Source organism: Lipotes vexillifer, unplaced genomic scaffold (assembly GCF_000442215.2).
Source record: "Lipotes vexillifer unplaced genomic scaffold, Lipotes_vexillifer_v1.1 scaffold1188, whole genome shotgun sequence".
Classification (NCBI taxonomy): Eukaryota; Metazoa; Chordata; class Mammalia; order Artiodactyla; family Lipotidae; genus Lipotes; species Lipotes vexillifer.
Genome location: NW_006799221.1, coordinates 293503 through 320182, shown reverse-complemented (window position 1 = coordinate 320182; position 26680 = coordinate 293503). Strand labels below are relative to the sequence as shown.

Here is a 26680-nt window from a genome sequence, read left to right as displayed (position 1 = left end):
CCTGCTGAAACTTGACTGGAATTTTAATGGCATGTTTTGAAATTTTGCTTCTTTGTGTAAAAAAATTATTTTTACTTAGTTGTGATCATTTAACATCTTCATATGTTATTTTATCATGGATTCTACTAAAAGATTAATACATTAGTCAACTACATGGCAATTATATCTTCATTAATCATTAATTATGTGTTTTGCTTTATTTAAATTATTTGGAAGTAATCAATTTATGAAGATTTCCAAATAATTCTAATTTTTTTGCTTTCCTTCAGTTTCCTTCAGTTTATCTGTATTTAACTTTGAAATTCTGATACTCTCTGTTGTTCTTTTCTGTAACTTTGGGCATATAAGTGAAAAGCTCTGTTTCTCTTTCTTTTTTCTTTTTCTTTGATTTTTGTAGCTTATTTGGTCCATGAGCTAACTTCTTCATGGTTCTTCATATACACTGATGCACCTGCCTTCTGTTGATTGAATTTCCTTCAGTGATTGTAAAATTCTCTGTGGAGGTAGGCTTTAACAAATTTTTTATATTAAAAATATATATATATATTTATTCTAGAGAATAATGTATAGCTAAATTTTCTCCCCAGTTTATCGGACTGTCATAAAGGAGTATTATGCTCAGATTGAATTCATTGGTTGGAGAAAGGGCTATCATAAATCTTTACAGATTAACTTCTTCATTTATTTGCCTGGAGTGCAAGAGAATTTTTTATCTTTATGAAAGTAAAGGATTTCTTCACACAAAATTCTGCTGTTTTCGATTTTATGTAGGATTTGGGATCTATCTGGACTTTTCTTGGGAGCTGAGGCAGCATGTAAGGTACCTTAATCTCTCTAGCCTTAGTTTGCCAACTCTAAAATGGTAGTGATAATACTTTTCTCTTGGGATTGTTGTGAGAATGAAATATAATAATGTATATAAAATGTCGGGTCCTTGGTAAATGCTAGCTTTTATTGTTACGAGTTCTCATTGGGCCAGAACCCATAAGGATTGCAAGTCTTGTACATATTGCTGTCTCAGAAACAGTTGGCTTATTGTGATTCTTTGAGGAAATTTTTGTGCTCTGGGAATAAATGAGGAGCTCCCCTCCTCTGGCCTCCACATCAGTGTCAGCAGAAGGGAATCAGAGTCTTAGAACTCAGCCTGCATCTTGTCAGGTCCCTAATTCCTAGTCCTTGATCCCCACCACTCACTGCACTGTTGTCATTATTTGCCTTAAGATCATTTGGATTAATGACATTATACCACTTATCTCAATGTATGTCACTTCAAGAATCCTATGTAATCCTTCATTTCCCAGACTCACTCCATATGGTTCTGTCATCCATTTTCTTTTCTTTTCTTTTAAATTTTATTGAATATAGTTGATTTACAATGTTGTGTTAACTTCTGCTGTACAGCTAAGTGATTCAGTTATACATCTATATATTCTTTTCCATTATGGTTTATCACAGGGTATTGAATCTAGTTCCCTATGCTATGCAGTAGGACCTTGTTGTTTGTCATCTATTTTCTGACTTTGTCTCCCCCTTCTCCCCAACTCCTGAAACCCTTCCACTGTGCCCTCTAGAGCGCATGGTCAGTCATCAGTAAAACCCTGTGTCCTCAACTCTTTTCTGAACATTTCCTTAACTTTCTTACTCTAAGAGAACCTAAGACTTCTCTGAGGACACTGCTTTCCCTGTAGTCCTCTCAAATGGCCACTCTTTTCTCTTCCATGTCCCTCATACTTGTCTAAAGATGGGATAGGTGTCCTAGTCACACCTCATTTCCACTTTTCAACCACCTCCCTCTCCCTAAACCCCCAGCTTTGAGTCTCATAACTCTCTGCTACCTACTTCCCCCTTTATGGTTAACATCTATAGACTCCTCAGCCACTTTGTCATTTTATGAATATATTAGCTTCTGCTTTCCTTTCAGTTTCTTCAGTTTTATCCCTGTCATAATTCTGGATGATTTCAATATCCATATAGATAATTCTTCTAAATCTTTCATTTCCTTAACCTCTTCTCTTCTAATGATCATACTCCTGGCCTGCCTCAGCTACTTATTTCCATGGTCATACCATTGATCTTGTCATTACCAAAATTGCATCCCCTCCAAAATCTCATTTTCAAGAATCTCACCCTCCCAAAACCACCATCTTTTTAATTTTTTTTTAAACTAATTCCTTCAAGTACTCCAACTCTGGCAATTCTTCATCTCTGCCAGGACTTGAGTTCATTGATCTACCACCTTCGCAGCCTCCTTCACTCTCTTGTCCATATTTCCCCTCTTTATCCAGTTGAAGTTTCCTGGTATATTATTAGAATCACTCCCTTGCTCCTCCCTTTCATCATGCTACTCCCCTGGCAAAACTCCAACCATGATTAAATGTAACTCTGCCTACTTCACACAGGCACCTGTGCAGTTGAATATTCCTGAAGAAGACACAAGCATGCAGATTAATATCGCTATAATTCAATGTCTAGTGGATCTGTGATGCTATCACCTAACCTTTATTAACTTCTTTAGTTCATTCACTTGCTTACTCTGCTATCTGGGAGATGACTTTTTCTTCTTTCTCTCAAACCTTCAACACATTCTCCTTGATTTCATTCTTAGCTGATATTCTCACTTTCTATTTCACTGAGAAAATAGAAGCAATCATAAAAGAACTTTATAAGCTCTTGCTACCACTTCTACCTACCCATCTTCATCTGTGCTATATATTTTGTTACTTTGGATGAACTCTTTGTGTTCCTATCTGAGGCCAATCCCTCCACTTATGCTATGACCCCATCTGCTCTCATCTACATTACTCCAGCCACTTTCTTCCCTCTCTTCTTTTTCATTATCTTTGTTCCTTTCTGTTTTCTTCTTATCAGTTTACAAATATTCTATAATTTCTTCCATTTTAAAAATGACTCCACATTCGTTCAGTATGCCCTATGCCTTCATGGTGAAACTCCTCAAAATAGTTGTCTATACCAGAAATTTCCCCTTCCTCCTATTCTCTCTTGAACACTCTTCATTCAGGCTTTCCCCATTATTCCACAAAAATTATTGTACCAGCAACTAACACATTGCTAAATCCAGTGGTCAGTTCTGTCTTCATCTTAGTTGACTAGTCAGCAGCATTTGACACAGTTGATCACACCTTCCTCTGTAAAACACTATTCAGACTCTCCTGCTTTTGTTCCTGTTTCACAGAATACTCCTTCTCTTTTCTTCTGCTGAATCCTTTTCATCTCCCCATCTTCTAAACATTGGAATACCCAAGCAGTATTCCTCTGATCTCTTTTCTTTTACACTTTTGGGCTCATTATGGCCCTAAAATTTATACCCCTAGGCTGCATCTCTTCCCCTGAATTTCAGTCTCATATCCAACTCCTCCATGATACTTCCACTTGTATATCTAATATATTAATCTCAAATTTACCAAACTCTCCATTTTTACACTGCCAATCGACATCTTCCAGTCTTTTCTCATCTAATTAAATAATAAATCTTCCTTCTAGTTGCTCAGGCCAAAGATCTTAGAGTTATTTTGGACTCTTTTTCTCTCACTCCAAACGCAAGTTCCAAATGTGAGAAAGTATCTGTTCTGTAATTTTGAAAGTAACATGTTAACAAAACAATGGTGAAGACCATGATGAAAAGGTACAGAGTCTACCCCTCGATCCAACATTTGTACTACTTGGTGTTTACCTAAATGAATTGAAAATTTATGTCAACACAAAAACCTGCACATGGATATTTATAGCAGCTTTATTCTTAATTGCCAGAACTTAGAAGCAACTAAGGTGCCCTTCAGTAGATGAATGGATAAACTGTGGTCCATCAAGATAATAGAATATAATTCAGCACTAAAGAGAAATGAGCTATCAAGCCATGAAAAGACATGGAGGAACCTTATAAATGCATATTGCTAAGTGAAAGAAGCCAATTTAAAAACGCTACATTCTGTATGATTCCAACTATGTGACATTTTTGGAAAGACAAAACTATGGAGACAGTGAGAAATCAGTAGTTGCCAGGGTTTAGGGAGGAAGGAGGAATGAAGAGGTGGAGCACAGACGATTTTTAGGGCAGTGAAACTATTCTGTATGCTACTATACTGGTCAAAACCCATAGAGTGTACAACACCAAGGGTGAACTCTAAACATGGACTTATGGTGATAACAATGCGTCAGCGTAGATTCATTGATGTGACAGACGTACCACTCTGGTGGGGGATGTTGATGGGGGCGAGGCTATGTGTGTGTGGGCTTAGAGGGAATGTGGGAGCTGTCTGTACTTTCTGCTCAATTTTGCTGTGAACCTAAAATTGCTCTAAAAATGAAGTCTGTTTAAAAAAAAAAAAGGAAAGAAACAAACTCAGAGGAAAAGAGGAAACAGAGATTATGCAGAGACCAGATGAAAACATTTTAAAAAATACTATATTTAATAGCTTCAGAGAACTAAAAGAAGATATTGCATTGTTGAACCAAGAACAAGAAATTATTACAAGGGAATGGTCAGAGAATACAAGAGTCCTAGATGTAAAAAAAGGAAATTTAAAATTAATTTAGTAGCTGGGCTGAAGGAGTTAAGGACATTTCCTGGGGGGGAAAAGACAAGGAGCTTGAAAATGGGAGAGAAAATATAAGAAAATGAGAGGATCACTCCAGGAGGTTCAACATGCAAATAATAGAAATTCCACAAAAAGAGAATAGAAAAAATTAGATGGTAGAAAATTATCAACAAAATAATACAAGCAAAGTTTTTGTAACTGAAAGAAATTAGTTTCCAGATTGAAAGAATTTTTCCTGGTAAGCAATATAATGATTGTAAAAGAAGTCGTATCAAGTGCATCCTTGAAAAATGGTATAGATGATCTTATTTGCAAAGCAGAAATAGAGGCACAAACGTAGATAACAAATGTATGGATACCAAGGGGGCGGGTGGGAGGAATTGGAAGATTGGGATTGATACAGATACACTATTGATACTATGTATAAAGTAGGCAACTAATGAGAACATACTGTATAGCACAGGGAACTCTACTTAATGTACTGTGGTGACTTAAATGGGAAGGAAATCCAAAAAAGAGGGGATATATGTATATGTATAGCTGATTCATTTTGCTGTACAGTAGAAACTAACACAACATTGTAAAGCAACTATACTCCACTAAAAATTAATTTTTAAAAGAGTATATTTGTGAAAAATCAGAAATACAGTTATAAAGAAGCTATACTAAAAGCTTCAGAGAGGAGAAACAAACCAAAATTCTTATACAAAGAATCAAAAACTATAATGGCAAAAGACTTCCCAGGAAGTACAACAAATAAGACTATAAAGCAATACCTTCAGAATTTTGGGGGGAAATGATTTCAGTATAGAATTCTATACCCAGCCAAACTATCATTTAAGTGTACAGAAAGAATAATGACATTTTCATACATGTAAGGACTCAAAAAATTATCTCCCGTGCACTCTTACTTAATGAGCAATTCAGGATGCTATTTACCAAACTTAAAGAGTACCAAAAAAATAGCGAATCTAGCACAGGGGAGAAGTAGAGGGAATTCCCAGGACAACAACCAAGTAGCAGATCTAAGAGCCACCTCCAGATTAGAGTAGTTCTTTTCACAAAGGCACAGTCAGCTCTCCAGGCCATGCTTGCCTTCAGGATGTGTTCATGCTTGTGTTCAGGATGGAAACTCTTTTCTTTCTCTTCTTCTTGAAGGGAGTTCCTTTCTCATTTTTCTGTCTAGCTCTAATTTGCACTAACAGTACCTGGGTAGGTTAGTAGTCAAGCCTGGCTGTTAAAAAAGTCTAAGAATCCAATAGTGGGAGATTGAAACAAGGTATTAACAGGAGAATAAAAGGAAAAAACAGGTTAAGGAACGTAGGGAAGTTAGACTGAATGTGGAGAAGGAGATGTCTGAGGATATCTCCCAGATTTCTGGTGTAGGCCACTGTATTAATGATAGTGTCATTAATGGACATAAGAACACAGCAGATGTTAGTTCAAAATAAAAATGAGTTCAGTTTTGGATATATGAACTTTGAAGTAAAACTAGATGGACAGGTCTTAGAACTGAAGCCTAGGATAGAGGTTCATTCATTCATTCTATACTCATTATCTATTAGGATTACAGAGGTAAATGAGACTCACTTTTTTTCCCTTAAAAAAGCTCATAATGTAGAAGGGGAGACAAACACATAAGCAAATAATTCATAATGTAGTGTGGTAATTTAAATATGTTCAAGGTATAGTGATAGCTCAGAGGAGGGAATGTTTTGCCTTGTCTGGGTGGAGGTGGGGAGTGTGCGGTTCAGTAAATATTCCTGGAGGAATGAGCTAAAAAGCAATTTGACTAGCAGACAAGGCAAGAGAGAATATATTCCAGCATATACAAAGGTACATACTGAACATTTTACTCAGGTACCAAAAATAGTTTACTATTATTTATGCATAATGTACAAAGAAGAAAGTGAAACTGAGGAGATAGACAAATGTCAGATCCTAAGGAACTTGGAGTTTTTGCTGAGGCAGTGAGAAGGCACTGAAGTGGTTCAGAAAGGGTCAAGGTTGGGCTTCCCTGGTGGCGCAGTGGTTGAGAGTCCGCCTGCCGATGCAGGGGATACGGGTTCGTGCCCCGGTCTGGGAAGGTCCCACATGCCGTGGAGCGGCTGGGCCCGTGAGCCATGGCCGTTGAGCCTGCTCGTCCGGAGCCTGTGCTCCACAATGGGAGAGGCCACAACAGTGAGAGGCCCACATACCGCAAAAAAAAAAAAAAAAAAAAAAAAGAAAGGGTCAAGGTGGATACTGGGATTCACCAATTGTTGCTTCCAAAGAGAATTCTCGTCCTTCCTAGAACTCACTGAGAGAGAGAACATAGTCCCCTATCTTCCTCTTCCTAAAGTAAGGTGACAATTCTTTTATGAGGATTTTAATTGTTAGCAATGATGAGGAAATAAATAAGGAGTAAAATGGCCCCTTGTTCTCCCCAAATTTTTTTTTTTTTTTACTGAAACCCTTCAGAGCAGTGATTTGAAATACTATCCATCACAGCACCCTCCTCTTATTAAAAAAAAAAAAATTCTAAATGCTCATTTTGTTATCTAAAATGAAATTCCTATAGCTATTATAACCTACCTGTGGTGGGCTAAATAACAGCCCCCTAAAACATATCCAAATTCTAATCCCTGTGAATGTTATCATTTATGGCAAAAAAGGACTTCTCAAGGGAGGTTATTCTGGTGGACTCAGTGCAGTCACATGTATCACAGAGGGAGAGCACAGACAGAAGAGGAGAAGGTAATATGACCATAAAGGCAGAGATAGGAGTGATTTGGCCACAAATCAAGTCATGCCAGCTGTCACCGGAAGCTGGAAGAGGCAAGGAACAGATTTTCTCTAGCGCCTCTAGAGGGATTGTGGCCTTGCTAATACCTTGATACTGACCCAGTGAGACTGATTTTGGCCTTCTGACCTCCAGAACTGTGAGAAAATAAACTTCTGTTTGTTTGCTTTTTAAAATAAATTTATTTTATTTATTTTTGGCTGCGTCGGGTCTTTGTTGCTGTGCAAGGGGTTTCTCTAGTTGCAGCAAGTGGGGGCTGCTCTTCGTTGCAGTGCGCGGGCTTCTCATTGCAGTGGCTTCTCTTGTTGCAGAGCGTGGGCTCTAGGCATGTGGGCTTCAGTAGTTGTAGCATGAGGGCTCAGTAGTTGTGGCTCGCGGGCTCTAGAGCGCAGGCTCAGTATTTGTGGCGCATGGGCTTAGTTGCTCCACAGCATGTGGGATCTTCCTGACCAGGGCTCAAACCCGTGTCCCCTGCATTAGCAGGCAGATTCTTAACCACTGTGCCATCAGGGAGGTACCTGAATTTCTGATCTTTTAAGTCACCAAATTTGTCATACTTTGTTACAGCAGCCATAGGAAACTAATACAGTATTTATACATAATATAATGCCATGTAGCAAAGTAAAGGAGAAACAAAAACAAAACAAATGCTGTTAGTGATGTGAATTTCCTAAATGGCTAACAGTTTTTGGCAAATTTCCAAACAAAATCAAACATCCATTTACATGGTAATTGTATTCCTGGAAAATTTAGTGTATATTGAAAGCATTAACCATTGTTTTCTCAGCATCTACCAAACTGCTTGACATACAGAGGATACTTAATAAAAGCTGGATATGTGGGTGATGAATGGCTTAGAGCTACAGAGGGACTATTTTAAAAGTTCCAAAATTAACACAAGTCAAAAATTACATATAGTCAAAAGTACCTTTGAAAATTTCTTGTATGGTCTATAAAATAGAGTGTACAACATTTACATGACATGTTGGACACCAATACACCATTTCTCAATAAAGTTGAGAGGCTTTTATTTTTCCCCCGCTTTGGTCTGGGCTCTGTGTGAAGGATATGGATTGCTAAGGTCACAAGGAATCCCCTTCAGCACTGTGAGATGCCGTCACTGAGAGAGAACGAGATTGAAACTGATTGAAAGACAGTAGATTCCTACTTCCTATTCCTATTTCCCATCTCAATTTGTTTATTGTTTGGAGTGATGGCTGTCCAAACTATAATTTTGTATCTTTTTCTTGTGATTAGTGAGCATAGTTCAATATTCTCACAATTAAGTGGGCTGTTTATGTGACTCCATCTTCATTGAATGGTGTTCTTGTCTCATCCCTTCTGCTAGTAAGTAGTTCTCATCTTGCCTTGATTCTTCTCCCCCAGGGGCATTTGGCAGTGTCTAAAGACATTTCTGGTTGTCACGGCTGAGAATTGTAGGGCAGGGTGAGGTGCTACTAGCATATAGTGAGTAGAGGCCAGGGATGCTGCTAAACATCCTACAGTGCACGGGACAGCTCCCCACTACAAACAGTTATCCAGGCCAAAAATGTCAGTAGTGGCAGGATGAGAAACCCTAGGCTAGATTGTGTGCATACCCTGCTCTTGTAGTGATTATCCCTTCGTATCGTTTGCCTTGATGGCAGAATGTTTCCTGTAGCAGAACTGAACTTTTTGTTATTGGGCTGCAGGGAAGGATGGGTGTGAGTCTCTGCAGGGTTAAATATATTTTTAAATTAATCTCCTCTTTTAATTTTTCAAGGTAATAACAGTCACACACACGTGTATGTACATGCGTATGTGTGTGTGCACTTGCGCAGGAGGACTTGAAGCACTTCCCCACTCATTCTTCCCCACATCTAGTTCCATTTCACAGGGTTAGCAACATTTAGAGTTTTCGTTTTGAATTCTTTTGGGGAGTTACCTTCCTAAGTCTAAATAATATTCTTCTACCGTTATTTATTGATTTAAATTTTATCTGTTGACACCTCATTATGAAAGGTGAAGATTTAGCTCAGGTGCACTAATCCTTCCCCTTCTAATTTGCATTAGTTTGTATTCAATAATTCTTTCACTGATTATTTGTAACTGTAAACAATACATTTATTTATTAAAATTTATCTATTTATTTATTTATTTTTGGCTGTGTTGGGTCTTCGTTGCTGCGTGCGGCCTTTCTCTAGTTGAGGCGAGTGGGGGCTACACTTCGTTGTGGTGCGTGGACTTCTCATTGCTGTGGCTTCTCTTGTTGCGGAGCACGGGCTCTAGGCGCGTGGGCCTCAGTAGTTGGCTCGTGGGCTCTAGAGCACAGGCTCAGTATAAACGATATGTTTAAAGTTTTATTTTTGTTTCATGGACTTTAGATGGTGTGTCTTGACTCTGCTATGTTGTATGTATTAGTGCTCCTATCCTTGCTTTCCCCTGTTCTCTTTCTATTTCCCATAGTCCTTCTGCTGTACCCTTATATTGTCAAGGTTGACAGTATTTACTTTGTTTTGTAATCATATGTAAGTCATTCATTTTTTATGTATAAGTTGAGTCTAAAGTTGAAAACCAGTGAATAGCATTTATAGGATATGAATGACTGTAAATCTTGTTCACTGCAGAACCAAGCAGTATGTTGGGATCCTAGAACTTTTTTCTGCCTGCAGTATCTCATTGTGAAATTGAAAGGAGAATGTTCCTTCTACTCTAGCATTCTATTTTCTTTTACTACATCAGGTGCTCTAAAATCATGCCACATTTAGTTGGTAAACTGACATTTACATACATATTAAGAAAGACCAGAAGTGGTGATACAATTGCATAGTAGACGTTCAATAAATGAATGGCTTGCATGACACTCTTATGGAGAAAAAAGACAAGAGGAAAATGAAGGAAAACATGAGAAAGAAAAGAATTTCAAAATAAGGGTGCATTCCAAATGGCCTGCTTTCTGAGAGTTGAACTGTATTTGAGTAACTCATGTCCCTCAATCCAGTTCCAAAGATAATATTGCTGCTGCTGAAACTTGGGCTTTGTACCGTAACCAGAGTTTATTAATTGTCCTATTTCATTGAGGAAAAAATGCAAAGCAGACGGAGCACTGGAGTAACTAGCTGGAAATATTCCACTACTTCATGGGAAGCAGCTTTCCAAACGATTCCTGTGGAGGCCAAACTCTTGGTCTAGCCAAAATAGCACTAAAGTGTGCCTTGGCGGTACATTAAAGAAGAAATTTTTCCCCAATTTACTTGATTAAGATTTACAGCCTTTCCATCCCCTCAAAACCATAGCATTGACTTCTTCATATCAAAAAAATAATTTCCTAAAATAGATTGCTAATGACTGCTTTCAGTTATTTATTTAAGGATTGTGCCAAGTACTACTTGTATGAATTCCTGTAAAAGGCCGAATTAAATCCATAATTTTCATAATTAATGTTATTCCTCTTCTGTAAGAATTTGCTATTAATGTGACTGGTCATCCCCACGTCTCATTTTGATATCTCTCAAAACATCTTTTACATTATAAATAAGATACTAAAACATTGATCATATGAAAGTGTTTTGCTTTATAGATCATATTCAATCAAATCCTATTTTTCACTTAATATTGGCATTTTTCATGTTATTATAAACATAGTTTTTAATGGCTACATATTATTCTACTAGATATACCTACCATAATTTACTTAACCACTTTACCATTATTGAGCATTTTGGTAGTCTTTTTTTTCAATGTAAATAATACACAATGAATATCTGCATATAATGATTTCTCTGATGTTAGTCTTATTTCCTAAGATGCAAGCTCCCAGGAGTCAAATATTATAAATATTTTCAAGGTTCATTGGTCAAATTACATTCCAAAGTCAGTTCCAATTTACACTGTTACCAGCATCTTAATTGTCCAAATGGTAGAATAGAATTTTCAAAGTATTTCACTAGTGCTGTTTTGGTTTGTATGTCAAGATGATCCAGAAAACCATTAAAAAGTAAATATGTGGAGATAAAGCATTTGACTGACTGTGTACATATTTTATCTTAGCAAAGCCTCGAAGTTAAGCCAGAAGCTGTTGTTCATACTAATGATGTCTCAGACATGGAAAAGTACTTATAATTTTTGCAACATAAAAGAAGTAAGATGACAGTGACAGAACTGAATGACTAGCCAGACCTGCTGACTTAAAGGTAGAGTTAGGATTTGAACATAGTAGTAAGTCTCCATTTAAAAGTCTAAACTTTGTTCACTCTGAATTTGGGACTTTGCTGTATTTAAAGATATTTTTATAACACTAGAAAATAATAGAGAACAAATGTGAGATTGCTAAAATGTATGCCACTATTGTCAGAAGTTGCAATTACAACTATCTTCATTAAGCTGTTAGTTTGATTATATTTTCTGGAGTAATAAATGTTATGTTCTAATTTAAAAATTAAGAATAAATGTTTAATTTATTTAAATTTAGATAATTGAAATACCAATTCTTTTTGGAATATTTCAATATTATTTTTGCTTATCGGAAAGTTATTTGCTTTTTATGTTTACTAATATACAATCTATACTTGTTTTCTGCTATTTAGAAATAAAACAAATCCTAGTCAAACTTTTTAAAGAGTATTATCTTGATAACTTGCTCCCTGACTAAGAATCTAATGCAAAATAGATCATTTAATTTTTGTAAAAATTTTTTAAAAATTTATTTATTTTGGCCGTGCTGGGTTTTAGTTGCAGCACAGGGGATCTTCATTGCGGCATGTGGGATCTTTTAGTTGCAGCATGTGGAATCTTAGTTGCGGCATGCATGTGGGATCTAGTTCCCTGACCAGGGATCGAAACCAGGCCCCCTGCATTGGGAGCGTGGAGTCTTACCCGCTGGACCACCAGGGAAGTCCCCAAAATAGATCATTTTAAAAGCAAGTTATGTGGTGTATTTCCATATGTAACACTGAAAAGCCTCCTTGCTTTAAGTCCTTGGAAGGAAAGTTTTTTTTAAAGAGCAAACACTTTCAACTGTAATATGAAAGAGGGATGCTGAAAATGAACAATGATGTTCCTTTAATCTCATGCCTCATAGTGACAGATCAGAGACCTTCTGGAGACTTGGTTCACATACACATAATATGTAACAAAATTACCTTCTTAATGTCAAATTAGATAGAAGCTAACATTTAGAGAATTTCTGGTTTAATATATATACCAAGGCTTTGGAAAGTTAAATATAAGAAATTGTGCCCCTATATAGCATTATCTCTTAATTATATTTAGGAATATGAAAACAAACTAGTAAAGATTTATTGGTTGAAATAATTATTAATTTTTTTGTTGACATTCACTTTAGAACATGTGTATTTGAAAAAAAGAATTTCAGCATTTCACATAGGAGGAAAAAAATCCAGTTCTTAGTTTTTTAACTCTGCTTTTTAATTTTATGTTCTAAAATATATCTACAGTCTACCTCTCTAAGATTATTATTGAAGTCTTTCATTGTTAAAGCATAAAGGTTCCTAGTTATAATCAAATTATATGTTCCAAATTCAAAATTAAATTGTCCTTGCCCACTGTTGAGCAGTATGTAAATACATTTTAAAAAATAGCCGTGTTGGGACTTCCTTGGTGGTCCAGTCGTTAAGACTCCACGCGCCCACTGCAAGGGGCACAGGTTCAATCCCTGGTCTCAGAGCTAAGATCCCACGTGCCACACAATGCGGCCAAAAAAATAAAATAATAAAATAGAAAAGTAAAATAAAAAATAGCTGTGTCATCCAAAAAGTTTTGAAATTCTTCTATCTATTCTGATAATAAATTAAAGTTTAAAAAAGTTTAAAATGTTAAAAATTTTTGTTTTAAGTAAAACTTACTTTTTTAGCATTTCACTGTTTTCTTTCTGACTTTGTAATAGTTATAACATATACAGACCATATGTGGTTTTCAAAATGCTTATTTTTTCATACGTGGTAGACTTTGTTTATGAAAGTATAAGGGAGCTTTTTGTTAATGTAGTGGTGAAGAAACCTATGTATATCTTGAGAGTATATATTAAAAACTTTCTTTAAGAAATGATGAGACATATCTTTGACTCAATAGGAAATGTGTGTTGCTATTAGCAAGCCTTAGTATCTGCTAACCTGCTTTTTTTTTTTTTTTCTGTGTAAGCACTGTAAAGGACTTTTCAAATTTAGGATTATATAAATGTTTTTACTTCTCTTATTTTTACCTGTGACATCACCAGTTATAACATGAAGCTTTATCATCTAAGGACACATTTGGTTCTTTTATGAGCCATTTAATTTTCATCTTTTCTGTGATCACACTTCTTGAACATGTGGAATGAAAATGTAATTTCATACTCTTTATGATGAAAAAGAAAATATATACCCTTATTGCAGGATGAGGGTATTGTTTCTATAATGAATACATTATCATATCCTAGGTAGCCTGGAAAAGTGAATGTCTCTGAAAGTATGACACAACTTTTGTACTTTATCAAGTTTTATTTACACAGCAGTTTTCAGAAACTGTTGCCAATGAAAATTTACATTTGGACAGTGTAGTCTGCAAGTACTGTTTAGTGAGAAGTGGGTTGTTCTTGAGTAATTATTCTATTTGAATTTATGCAGCCTGGGTAGTTGTTAGACAACCTTGGTAATTGCTAAGCTCTACTTATTCTAAGAGGACGCTGTCTTTGTGGATCGTAAGTTTTCAGGTTTCCCCCAAAGTCATTACTTCTGCTTATATTTAGTGTGGCAATCCAATAGCTATCAGGTAGTAGTGGAATAGCTTTCTTCTGTGTAAGACTTGGCACACAAATAGTTTTGTGTAAAAATAACAGTTATAATTTCTCTTAACAGCTGTGACATCTTATGAAGATCTTGGACTCTTTGCATTTGGATTACCTGGAAAGGTAATTATTTTTTTCTCCTTGCTGTGTCCAAAATCCTGAAAGGAATTTTTCCTTCCATTTCCAGTTAGAAAAGACAAGTATATATAAGAGAAAGAAATTAAGGGAATAAAAGGAAACTAAAGTGAAGAAAGAGAATGATGGGTACAGGAAGAGAGAGAAGAAATCTCTGTGCCCTTCCTAAAAATGCATTGATAAATTTAATTCAACACTTAAATTTTTTTAGTGTTTTTTACCCTAATGAAGGAGAACAATGACTTGTATAATTTTAAATCAGTAACGATGGCCTGCTTTAAGTTTTTCTTATTAATTTTGATTATATTATCTGAGTAAATTCTCATGAAGACAGGACAAGACAGAAGCATAGAATCAAACTTATAGCATGTTTTAAAAAACTGATAATTAGAAGATCATATCATTTAAGAGCTGAACAGTGCTAAAAGATGATCTAGATGTCCCCTCATTTATAGGTTAGGAAATTAAGGCCCAGAGAAGGGAAGGGGCCTATTTGTCGACAATTACTTAGGCCAGTATTCCATAGGACTCCAGACTCAAAATCGACTACTTTTCCTCCTTAGAATAAGAGAAATAACAACAGTATTTATTGGGCATTCATCTGTGATAGGCATACTAAACTAATTTAATGGGTAGAGGAAATACTATCTTCTTCCACAGGTAATCAGTAGTTAAATACTATTGTTAGCGCTTTAATAATTTTTTATTTCTGAAGAGCTATCATACTTCTAAAACCCATTTACGTGTTGGCTCCAAACAGGACTTTTTCTTTTTCTTTGTAAATCTGTTGTTTGTATTTTTTGTTTGTTTTGTTTTTAATATAAAACGATGCTGTATTTGTAGATAGCCGAACTAACTTCTAAGAAGTGAGTATGGGAGGAAAAAGGTATAGCTATGTAATGGTGGGGGGAATGTGTATTTACATTCAAATTAACTTTGGTTTTAAAGCACAAAGGAGAATATTTAAATCATACTATGTAACCTCATGGTTTGGAGCTTATCTTTTTTTTTTTTGCGGGCCTCTCACTGCTATGGGCCTCTCCCGTTGCGGAGCACAGGCTCCGGACGCACAGGCTCAGCGGCCATGGCTCACGGGCCCAGCCGCTCCATGGCACGTGGGATCTTCCCAGACCGGGGCACGAACCCGTGTCCCCTGCAATGGCAGGCGGACTCTCTCAACCACTGCGCCACCAGGGAAGCCCTGGAGCTTATTTTAATAGCCTGAAACTTGAACTAAATGGAGACTATGTTACTTTTGAGGGTAAAGGTTTTTGTTAATCATCTAAACAATTTCTCTTTCTTGGAGATCAGGATGTTTGGCATAATCATGATCAATTAACTGTATCCAGTTTAATCAAGGAAGAAGAAAATGTTATTTATATAAGAAAACTCTCCAATTAATTTAATATAATCTGTAAACATGACTAAGCATCATCACTGTTATTTCACATTGGTGTTTCCTGCATTCCTTGGATAGCAGCAGACTCTACAAGAAGAACATGGATTATTGAGAGTCCCCTTCTCCTAAAACTCTACAATAGTTGCATTATCATTTTAATGTATGCACACAGTTCTTAGTAGGCAGATACACAGACAGAGAATACTCTAAATGAGGAGTTGTTTGTTTGTTTAATATTTTCTCTCAACTTCCACAGTTGGGTTGAAACTTTCCTATTTCCTTCTTTCCAGATATTATATGAATATGGATGTGACATATGATAGGGTAACATTGTTCTGAAAATTAAATATTTTTGAAATGCTTTGAACTTTTTAAGGAAAATTATTAATTGTTTATAAATGGATTTATGTACTTGTCAAACAAATATTTATTGAGCAAATACCATGTGCCATGCACTGTGCTAGGCGCTGGAAATATCGATAGATTGATAGAAAGATATACTGACTTTCTAGATCGAAAATGCTTAAATTCAGACAAAAAATGGGAAGATAGTCATCACTAAGCTGATATTATTGCTTTTTGCAGTATATTCTTAGAAAAATCCAAATTTCATGTGTGATTAACAATAGGTATCAATTGCATATGAAAGACAGTATACAAAAATTTCAAAAAAGTCTTTTCACAAATAACTGTGAGTGACACTTTGGAACTAATTTTTAAATGGGTTGATATGTAGAGATTTTTCTGGAAAATGTTAGAGTGGCAGTTACCACATTCAAAGACACCTTGCCAAGTGTTTCTATCATTATCCCTGCTTTCCAGACCCCAAGGCTTCTAGGTCTCAGTAACTTAGTTTATTCCCAGGATAGGCAAATGCTGTGTCACTGATGGGACTTCTAGGAGAGGAAGGGTCATCTCTTCCCAGTCCATGTAGTAATGATCTTAGATAGCTAGTCAGCTCGAAACATACATTGGAGGTACAGGTCCACCAAGATATAAGTGACTGAAAGGCCCAAGTGGAAGCAGAATGTTTAATCATTTCTCCTGAGTACATCTGATGACCAAGAATGGATAAAGTGCTATCTTGAGTTTCCCAGGAATGTCATCAAAGATCACAAGTTAGCAAGCCTGCAGGCTGAACATAGCCCTCAGGCATATTTTGTTTGGCTCAAATCTTTTTTATTTTTAGCTGATTGCCAACAAAGAGTTATGACATTTTAAAAGAATTCAATTTCTGACTTTTCTTGAAAAAGCAGAAGATTGAGCTACACTGGATTCACATTCTCACATGTCAGCAACTGGCCAGAGCTGTGCAGCAGCTGCCCCATTTTGAAACGAGAGGACTTCTCCAATATATTACACTCTTTACCACCTCCTGTTGTCTTGCACTCAGTCCACTTCATATTATTGAGTTTGAAACATTTTGCTTCAATTTTCAGATGTGAGAACATGTGGGCTCTATAGAGTTTTCTGCTCTAGACTTTATTAATCCCTGCGACAGGGATGTTCAAGGCTTGGTGTATGCCAAGCTGATACACTCTGCAGACTATATTATTCCCTTCTATGCAGTACAGCATTGACACAACACACCTGAAACTGTCTCAGTCCGCCTAACAGAGCAAAGTGATAAAACCAGTAAAAAAGGGAGAATGAGAGCAGATAGATTCAATTTCAGTTTTTTGGTACTTTGATAACCATTGATTACTAGCGTTTTAACACTTTTAACTATTTAAAAATGACTGCCAAGAAAACTTACAAAAGTGTTTTTTATAGTAACCATGGAACTATTAAAGAAAGGCTTTTAATGTGATGATTGTTAGTTTTATATATTACAAATGGCTGGCAAAGTGTATTCTTTTCAGTTTCTCTTCACTCAATTTCTGCATCTGTTTTTAAGTCATAGTTATTGGATTTTAATAAAATACTGATCCTTTTGTATTATTTCCCCTTTCATCTTCTGAATACATTTGTTGTTTTTTAGGTGGTGGTAGCAGGCACCATAATAATTCAGAATACTGGAGGTAAGCAATTGAAAGTGCACTGCTTATGCATAAATGTGATGGAAATGATTTCCTCCTTTGGTTTCTTGCCTTACTACAGGTCTAGCTGGGAACCTGAACCTCTGTAGACATAGGTGTCTCAGAAGCCCTGTGTGTTGTCCTCATTACTCTTTTTTTTTTTAAAATCCTTTTTAGCAGCTCTTGTAGGACAATAGTTTCTAAATTCAGTTGCAGCTAAACCTTTGATTTCAATCTTGTTATTAGGTCTGCAGCACACCTCTAAAGCATGGGCTTTCTGTAGCTGTAATAGTGGTGAGGTGCCACTTGGGAAAACTCTCCAGGTGATTCTGAAGTATTTCTCCTCTACTTTTGTCCTGATCACCCCCAGTGGCATGTACTGCTTTAGAGGGAGTGGTATTCCATGGCTGTGTCAGGTGTGGAAAGGCAATCTTCTTTTGTAACCAAGAAATTGAAAATGACCACGTGGTTTAAAAAATAAACAAACTTGGGCTTCCCTGGTGGCACAGTGGTTAAGAATCCGCCTGCCAATGCAGAGAACACGGGTTCAAGCCCTGGTCTGGGAAGATCCCACATGCTGCGGAGCAACTAAGCCCATGCACCACAACTACTGAAGCCCGAGTGCCTAGAGCCTGTGCTCCACAACAAGAGAAGCCACGGCAATGAGAAGCCTGCACCCTACAACAAAGAGTAGCCCCCACTCGCCACAACTAGAGAAAGCCCGTGCACAGCAACGAAGACCCAATGCAGCCAAAAATAAATAAAATAAATAAATTTATAAAAAAAGAATAAACAAACTTGAGACAAATGAAAAGTATTCTCACATTTATCTTGCATCTTGTTCCCATTAAAAAATGATCCTGAGGGGCTTCCCTGGTGGCGCAGTGGTTGAGAGTCCGCCTGCCGATGCAGAGGACACGGGTTCGTGCCCCAGTCCGGGAAGATCCCACATGCCGCGGAGCGGCTGGGCCTGTGAGCCATGGCCACTGAGCCTGCGCATCCGGAGCCGCCCGTGCTCTGCAACGGGAGAGGCCACAACAGTGAGAGGCCTGCGTACCAAAAAATTAAATTAAATTAAAAAAAAAAAATGATCCTGATATCAAGAACTATGTAGAAACAAAAATTACTTTTAATTATTGATAGTTATTGACTAAATGTATTAAACATTTAAATCCAGAATACTATGGGAATCATGTCTGTATATGTTGTAAAGAAGTTACAAATGCTGAACAATATCTTAATTTTCTTTTACCATTGACTGGAGTGCTAAATAAATACTTTTACTTTAAGGTTAAATACACAGAGAAGGTTGATATGCACTTTGGATCTTATTCAAGAAGGTATGGTCAGAGGAAATTTTAATCTTATTTCTTATCTGTGACAGTTCAAAATAATTTAAAGATGACAGCTTTAATAAAGTTTAACTGATACTCGAGATCTGAGCTATTTCACTTTAAGTATTGTTCAACAAAATTCCATCTTTAATGAGTTTCTTGGTCAAGGAAAAAATAAATATTCCAACAATAAATTGTATTTGCCATTGTTTTGGAAATCCTGAACATTCATGTTTTAATTCTTTGAATTTTCAGGGCAAAAAAATATATTATTGAAGTAGAAGAATACTTTCTTGGATGTTGTACCAAATAATTTCCTTGTTAACACACACTTCACTCTTCACATTAGCAGTTAGTAACCAGTCTCTTACCTAATGAATCTATATAATATCATTGATTTTAAGATCTACTTTGGAATACTTTATTTTAGCAAATATGTATTGCTTAAATGTGCACTTGTAATGTCGCTAATGTGAAAGTATGTTTTGGTATTTTCAATCCCTTATTTTCCTCTCTATATGATTAGTAAGAACCATCAAGCACATTTTGTTTGGATTAGGCTTAACTATTGTTTATTTTATGTAGAGTTTTCAACCCAGGACTTTGGATCTAAATTTGTGACTGGCAAAATGCCTGCTGTTGTATTCTCTGTATCCTTCACCCTGATCTCTTCCTTGTTCCCTAATCTGGTGTGCAACTGCTATTGGACATGACTCTATTTTAGCACTTGCTGTTATTAGGTTGAAGTTATCTCTGTATATGCTTTTACTTCCCCACTATATTGTCAGCTCCTCCACGGCAAGGATTATGTCTTATTTCTCTTTGTAGTCCCAAAACCTAGCACAATACTTGGAACTGGATAAACCTTTTTTTTAAGCTTAATGGAGCTGAATATGATTTATATGTGCTATTTCCAAGTACTTTTTAATATTCTAGCTATATTTACCAAGAAGAAAAGGGGACTTCTAGACTGATCACTAGCTTTAAATATTTGAAGAGCTGAACATGAAATATAGAAAGATACTAGACTAATTTAGTATAGTTCTGGAGGGCAGAACTGGTTCTAATGGGTAGAACTCTAAGTGAAGCTGGTCTGGTTTCATTTGGAATGCTAAGCTGTGTGATAATGGAGATGGCCTACACTCCTTTGTTAAAGCTCTGTATCCCTGAAAACATTCAAACAGCTGGTTGGTCAGTTGTCAGAATGTTCTAGAAAGAATTCCTGCATTTGGTGGCAGATAAATCATCAGTTCTTCCGTTTGTTGATTTGCTTGCTTGCTTTGTTTCAGAAACTTTTTTAAAAAAGTGACTTAGAAGCAATCACAGAAATTTTTAATGTCCCTCAAATTCAGAAAAGCTGGTAATGCTTATTCAGTTTTTAGAATAATGTCCTCATGATTTTCTTCACATTGGTTAAAAGTTTATTTATTGAGAGCCCACTAAATAATATCTGAAACATTTTCAGAGCTTTTTTTTCTTTTGTCTTAGCAAGATGTGCATATAATCATTCCTTTATTATAATAGAATTGGAAGCTTGCTCTTGTGAGCAGAACACTGGGTTGGAAGTCAGATACGTTGAATTCTGTCTGCTCCAGTCTCTGCCATTAGGTAGCCATGTGTGTTGGGAAAATTCCTCTCAGCTTCAGTTTCCTCTTTGTTAAATTGCTGGGGGTAGGATGGGAAAAGCACGAAGCTTAAGGTCCCTTCTTACCACAAAAGTCACCTTCTAATTTAGCACTTTGATAGGCATGTTAATTCCTTCAGAGCATTAAAATATTTTTATTACAGGAAAGTTTTGTGGGAGGGTTATGCTTGGTTCAAAAGATGATTTGGTCTTTTCTTAGGTATCTTTGTAACAAGTCAGAATCTATTGCTCTAAAAGCTTTCATGGATGCTGTTCTTTTTCAGAAAGGGGAGTCTCAGTTCTTAGAACTACCCTTTAGGGCAGCCGCTGAGCCTCTGAGGTTAACATCTAGGAACTCCAGGCTTACGAAGTAATTTCTTGATTAACCTAAGCTAGGTCGGTGGAAGCCCTTAACAGCGCTAAGCCATGTATGCTTGAGAAGAAACAGCATACTTATTTGGGAGGATCTTTAATATGTTGTGCATATGACTTATTTAATGTTATTCTTTCAAAATGGATTTTGACTTTTCTCTTTGTTAATTGGAAATACATTGGATATTTATAAGATGATATGAAGTGTATAGCATCAGATTAAATTTTTGCACTTCTTACATGCCTATCTGCATATATAATATAGTTCAGATAGCATTTCTGAAAGATAGTATATTCACTATTAGTATAAATGCTTGGAGTTTTTCAGTGGTTGTTTAGAAATGAAAAATAATATAATAGATTGTCTTTAGGTCAAGCCTCCTCCTAGACACTTTAATTATACTTACAACAGCACTTCAGGGTAGATGATATTATCCTCATTTTACAGAGGTCGAAATCAGTGCTCAGAAGGGATAAATGACTTGCTTACCTTTACCCTTTATTACAGCCAGGACTCAAATCTCACTTTGTCTACTTCTAAAGGCTTTGTTCTTTCTGCTCTGATATAGTAAATGCTTGAAAAGCTATGAAAAGATTAAATGTTGAGGATTTTTAAAACTCCTTGGGGACAGGAACTATGTGTTTTCATAACGACCTAGTTTCTGGTAGAGGAGCTCAATAAATAATATTTGTTGAATGAATGAGACAATTTTAAAAAATTCTGTTTAAAAGCCTAAGATTTTGCTTCAAGGAGACAATTTTATATACTATATAAATGATAGAAAGAAACTTGAAAGTCCATAGAGTGGTTTATAGTTTAGAATTATCTAAAAATTAAAAGGTTGAAAATATTGAGGAGAGTTAGATCTTATTTATGTAAAATAGATAAAGTATTTTAAAATCTTCTGCTTTCAGGTTGGATAATCATGTCTTAGATTAATGCTTCCTGACTCTTATTCTTTGTAACATTTAAACATTTCTCAGTTTTCTTGGGATTCTGTGCCCCTGATGAATCTATGAGAAAAATGAAACAGGGGCCTTTAGAAGCAAGATGATCATGAATTGTCCTTGATCAATATTTGTTACATGGATCTTTTAGTAAGACTCAGTTTATTCCCTACATCTTTGTATTCCATATATCTAAGTAATTTTGCTCATTCATTTATGCTCCTAAGTACGTAGCACTTAGTAGGTGTTTAATAAATCTTATTTATTATAGGAAGAAAGTAAGGAATAAGAGAAGGAGGGAGAGAAGGAAAAGCCAGTGACCTGGTTTGGTATTCCTTTAAAAAAGAAAGATCAACTGGCAAGAGAAGACCACACAAAATGCATAAGTGAGCATATGGTTTCTTTAGGGAAAAATCAACTGTCAGAACTTCACAGAAAACCTTTTTTCCCCAGTACAATCACACACCAAGTATTAGTCACAGGGCACTAGTGTGGTCTGACAAATAGATTGGAAAGATCTACTGTCTTTGAAAAATCTCTAAACTTTATAATAGAAAAAAATGTGACTCACTAAATTTAGCACTCTTTTTTTCTAGGGTTATGGAAACCATTACCTTTAGAAAATGGAGAGCCACATAGTAAAATACTACTTAGAAGCAATTCCTGATTGCCTCCCAACACTGATGAATTAGGGGCCCAAAATAGGCCAGAGCCAGAGCCAGAGAGCCCCCAGCTGCCCGATGCCTCAGGCACTGGAGGGGCATTTGCTGAGAGTCATTGTTGCTTGGACATAAAGTCAGAAAAGAAGCGTCTGGGAGTTTTAATATTTAATGCTGTTAGAGGGAAGAGAACTCTGGCTGAGAGTTTGAATTTAGTGGACTACAAGTTAAAGGATTAAGAACTGTAATAGCAAATAAGTACAGGTAGTTTCCACATAGTTCCTCTAATTGTGTTGCATTATAAGATTCTTTTCCTAAAAACCAAGGTAAGTAGTTTCACAAGTGTTTGAACTCCAGAGATAGACCACTCAGTTGGCTAAAATATCCCTAGAAATCAAGCAGTAAACCTCAAATCATCTTTAGTCATGTTGAAAGTCCTGTTAACTCTGATGAGTACGTGATAAAAGTGAAGTTAATTGTGTCATTTCTGGTTTCATATCTTGCCCAACTCAAAACGCAAGGTGAGTGGCTCCTGGGAGTATGTTAAATTCTTAGTTTGCTCTTTTAAAATATGAAGGACCACTATGGATAGCATATTCTTTCCTTAGTTCTTTAAAGGAGAATAAAGATTGAGTCACTGTTACATATTTTGAAAGGGGAACCCTAAACATTAGTAGACTTACTGAAACCTCCTGAAACTGCTAGAATGACCCAGATTTTCCAGCCTGGCAGAGATCCCACAGACCTACTCCAGCAGCCTTGATTAATGCCTCAGTTTGGGTATCTAAGTTTTAAGAGAAACTCAGCAGCCCTTTTATGTGGTCAAGTAGCACAGTTTCTAAATCTCATAAGCAGAAAGGTATAAATAAGATAATTCTCAGTTGAGAGCTATAAAAATTTCAAATTCTCAGTATTTTTCAAAATCGTGATTTAATATTAAGTTAGAAACCCTTTGGCTTTACTTTCTTACTGAAATATATATGTGTGTGTGTGTGTGTGTGTGTGTGTGTGTGTGTGTGTATTTTTTTTTTTTTTTTGGTAAGGTAACTGAAGTCTTTTAGAATTACTGGTTTGTACCATCTCCTGGGATACAGGGATTGGGAGTGCTGTTACAACGCCATCTGCTGGTCATCTCATCTGTAGTCAAACTGCGGCTTTTTTGAGGCCTGAATAGTATTGTCCAGAAATTCTAGAAAGCACTGTCTTAGAATAGGAGAAATAAAGGAAATTTGGAAGGGGAGTATTTCTTACAAGTCCTTCCTTTGACAAAATTTACTGGTTACATGTCACTTTAAAAAGGTTTTGAAAATAACGTATTTCTTAGTGACAATTGTTAATTGAAGTTTAATTATAGGGTTCTCAGAATAGTAAATATTCTGGTCAGTTTTTATTCAAGTTTAAGATCTTGATAAATAGTAAAACAAAGATATATATTTTCCTAGGGTTATGGGTGGAAAAGTTCCTCCATATATTTTTGATTTCCATTTGTGCACAAATTAGGGAAATGACCTTGTTTTCAGAGTTTTTTAAAGTCTTTTTTAAAAATGAGAGTGATGGTGTTGTGTATTATTTTGAATGGAGATATAATTTCAGTGGCATTTGGACATTTAGTAGGAACACCAGGTTAATAAGACACATTAAATAGAATAAACCAGTTGCTGTCCATGACTAAAAACATGTTTGAAGTAAAACTGAATCTCTCTTAGAAGGAAAGGCAAACTTATTATTTCCTCCCATAGTACATCTGTTTAGAGCTGGCTGACTAATCCTTCAAGAAGTTGCTGAACTTCTTCCAAGTGCTGAAAACCTAATTCTGTTTTAAAAATAGATCCACATAATCTTATCTTCATACGTGTTTTTAAGTGTTTAACAAAAAGGATAATTATTTTTGTAAATTAATGGTTTCTTAGGTCCACAATCCAATTGAAGCTTTGTCTTTTTTTTTTTTTTTTTTTTTTAAGGGAGTCCTGGGAAAAGTAGCCTATGAGAGTACAGGGTTTGTGGGAAGAAGAACTGGTTTTTGTATTAATTTTTTTCAATTTCAGTGTAGTGTTAATATCTCAAATATGTGAGAACAGGACACTTTCTCTTCCGAACTACAGTAATAGCTGTAGATGCAATAGAATCATAGTGGTAAATGCAGTAGTCCTATCATGAAACTCCTTAGTCTGTCTGAGGAATCTTGACTAAACGCTTTACCAAACCAGCTACAAACTGAAATGAAAATGCATCTCAAAGTGAAATGAACATTATAAGTGTTTTTAACGCTTCTAGCTAATGTTCTGTGTTGTAGAAATTCTTTATTTTCTTTGAAGCCAACTGCTAAACTGAGCATTCGGAAGCAATTTGTTGTTTAAATGGTGACGAAAAGAAAAAAGAATAATGCTGGGGAGTGGTCCTTTTGATAGACTTTTCTTATTTCTTTTTCCTGTGGTGGATTTCTTCTCCACTTTGCTTCTCTGCACTTTCTCAGCGTAACAGTTAATAGTGCAGATTTCTCAAGCCAGATGGGCTGCTTCCACCATCACTAGCTTGGGCAAGTTACCTCTTTGTGCCTCCATTTCCTCACCTGTGAAATAAATAATATCTACCTCACAGGTTCGTGGTGAGGAAATAAATTTAAACTTAACTTTAAATGAGGAAATAACTTGCAAATCACTTAGAACAGGCATACTAAGCCCCCAAATGTTGGCTGTTCTTATAATTCTTCTCCTCCAGAGCACTTTTCCCTTTTGTGTTTTTGACATCTCTCCCCTCAGCCGCCATGCTCCCAACTCATGTGTTTCTCTTTATGATTAGATCAACCAATATTAATACCTTGCTACTTGCTATTGCCTAATCAAATTTTACCCTATTTTAGTCATTTCTTAATAGAACAGTTGCTTCTCCACATGGCTTTTAAAGAATACTTTCAACTTCTGTGTTTTGATTAAGTTGACAGATTTTTTATTTCCCTCCCAGGGCAGTTTCTATTAAATGAGTTCTATTTGTGATGTTTAAAATGAAGGAGAAAAGAATACCTATTTAGTTAATATGGTGAAACTAAATGATTTGTAATGGTTGAATACCTGTCACCAAGGTATGTCTTCTAGCCCTAATTCTGGCTTTGGTGGTATGAAGGCCAGAACCACTTAGCTATAACCATGGCTCTTGTGGATGACCCTGTTACAGCTATTAATTTAAAGGACAACATGGTGTGTCTTGTATTAGGAGTCTATACTGTGTATCGATGTCAGCAAAAATCACTTACAAGTTCTTGCTTATGACCTGTCTCTAAGATAAGTCCTTAAATACTTCCTTATGCTATTAATAGAAGACATGAGATGAAAGGTGTGGCAAGCAGCTTTTGGAGCTAGTGAACCTTTGTGTTAAAAACAATGGATATATGAGCATTCCTATTGAATTTGTATCTTTAAAACTTTTCCCCTTTATTTTATTGAACTGACTGTTCTTTTTATGTAAATCTAAGATGTATTCCTAACTTAATGTATATTCAGTAATTTTTGTTTGTTTCTGTACTACATATAATATGTTAAGGTGCTAGTCCTTGCATGAAAGTTTCCTTGTGGTTAGGAAAAAATAATCTAGACAGTGAAACGGATAGTGTCTTTCTTTGTTTTACTTGCTTAATCAGTGGAGTTTTTCCCCATCATGAGCTCTGTGGTTTTGTAGCTCTTAAAACAAACACCAGCATTCTCTAAGAAGCAGTATTTTACATGTTTTATTATATTTATATCTTATATGCTGAGATTTTTTTTTCTGAGAGAGAAACATATGTTTGGTGAGTTCATATTTCTTGAAATATACATGATTCTTCAGACTGGAATCTAATGAAATAGGACTCCCATTTGAAAACCAAAGAGTTAAGGCTACAACAGAGGATAAAAGTGATCAAATGATTAGCCAGGGGCTAATAGAAATTCTGGGAAGAATGACAGATTGTATATTAGGAAGAAATATGATCTCATATTCATTGAAGCTTTTTACAACTAAAGATCTAAAAGAAATAATAGAAAATTACTGAAAGAGATGAATGTCTGAAACTTTAGAAAAGCATGTGGTATTGGATTAATCCAAGCAAGAAAGACTG

The 26680-nt window shown here is 35.9% G+C and overlaps 1 protein-coding gene across 1 annotated transcript in view; it reads left to right on the top strand.

Annotated features, from left to right (window-relative positions):
* Positions 1–26680, top strand: part of SLC38A6 (solute carrier family 38 member 6) — a 73133-nt gene that overhangs the window by 12590 nt on the left and 33863 nt on the right. The window contains exons 4-5 of the mRNA XM_007471506.1: positions 14172–14224; positions 17617–17656. Coding sequence (XP_007471568.1) covers positions 14172–14224; positions 17617–17656 — 93 coding nt within the window. The remainder of the gene's footprint in view (positions 1–14171; positions 14225–17616; positions 17657–26680) is intronic.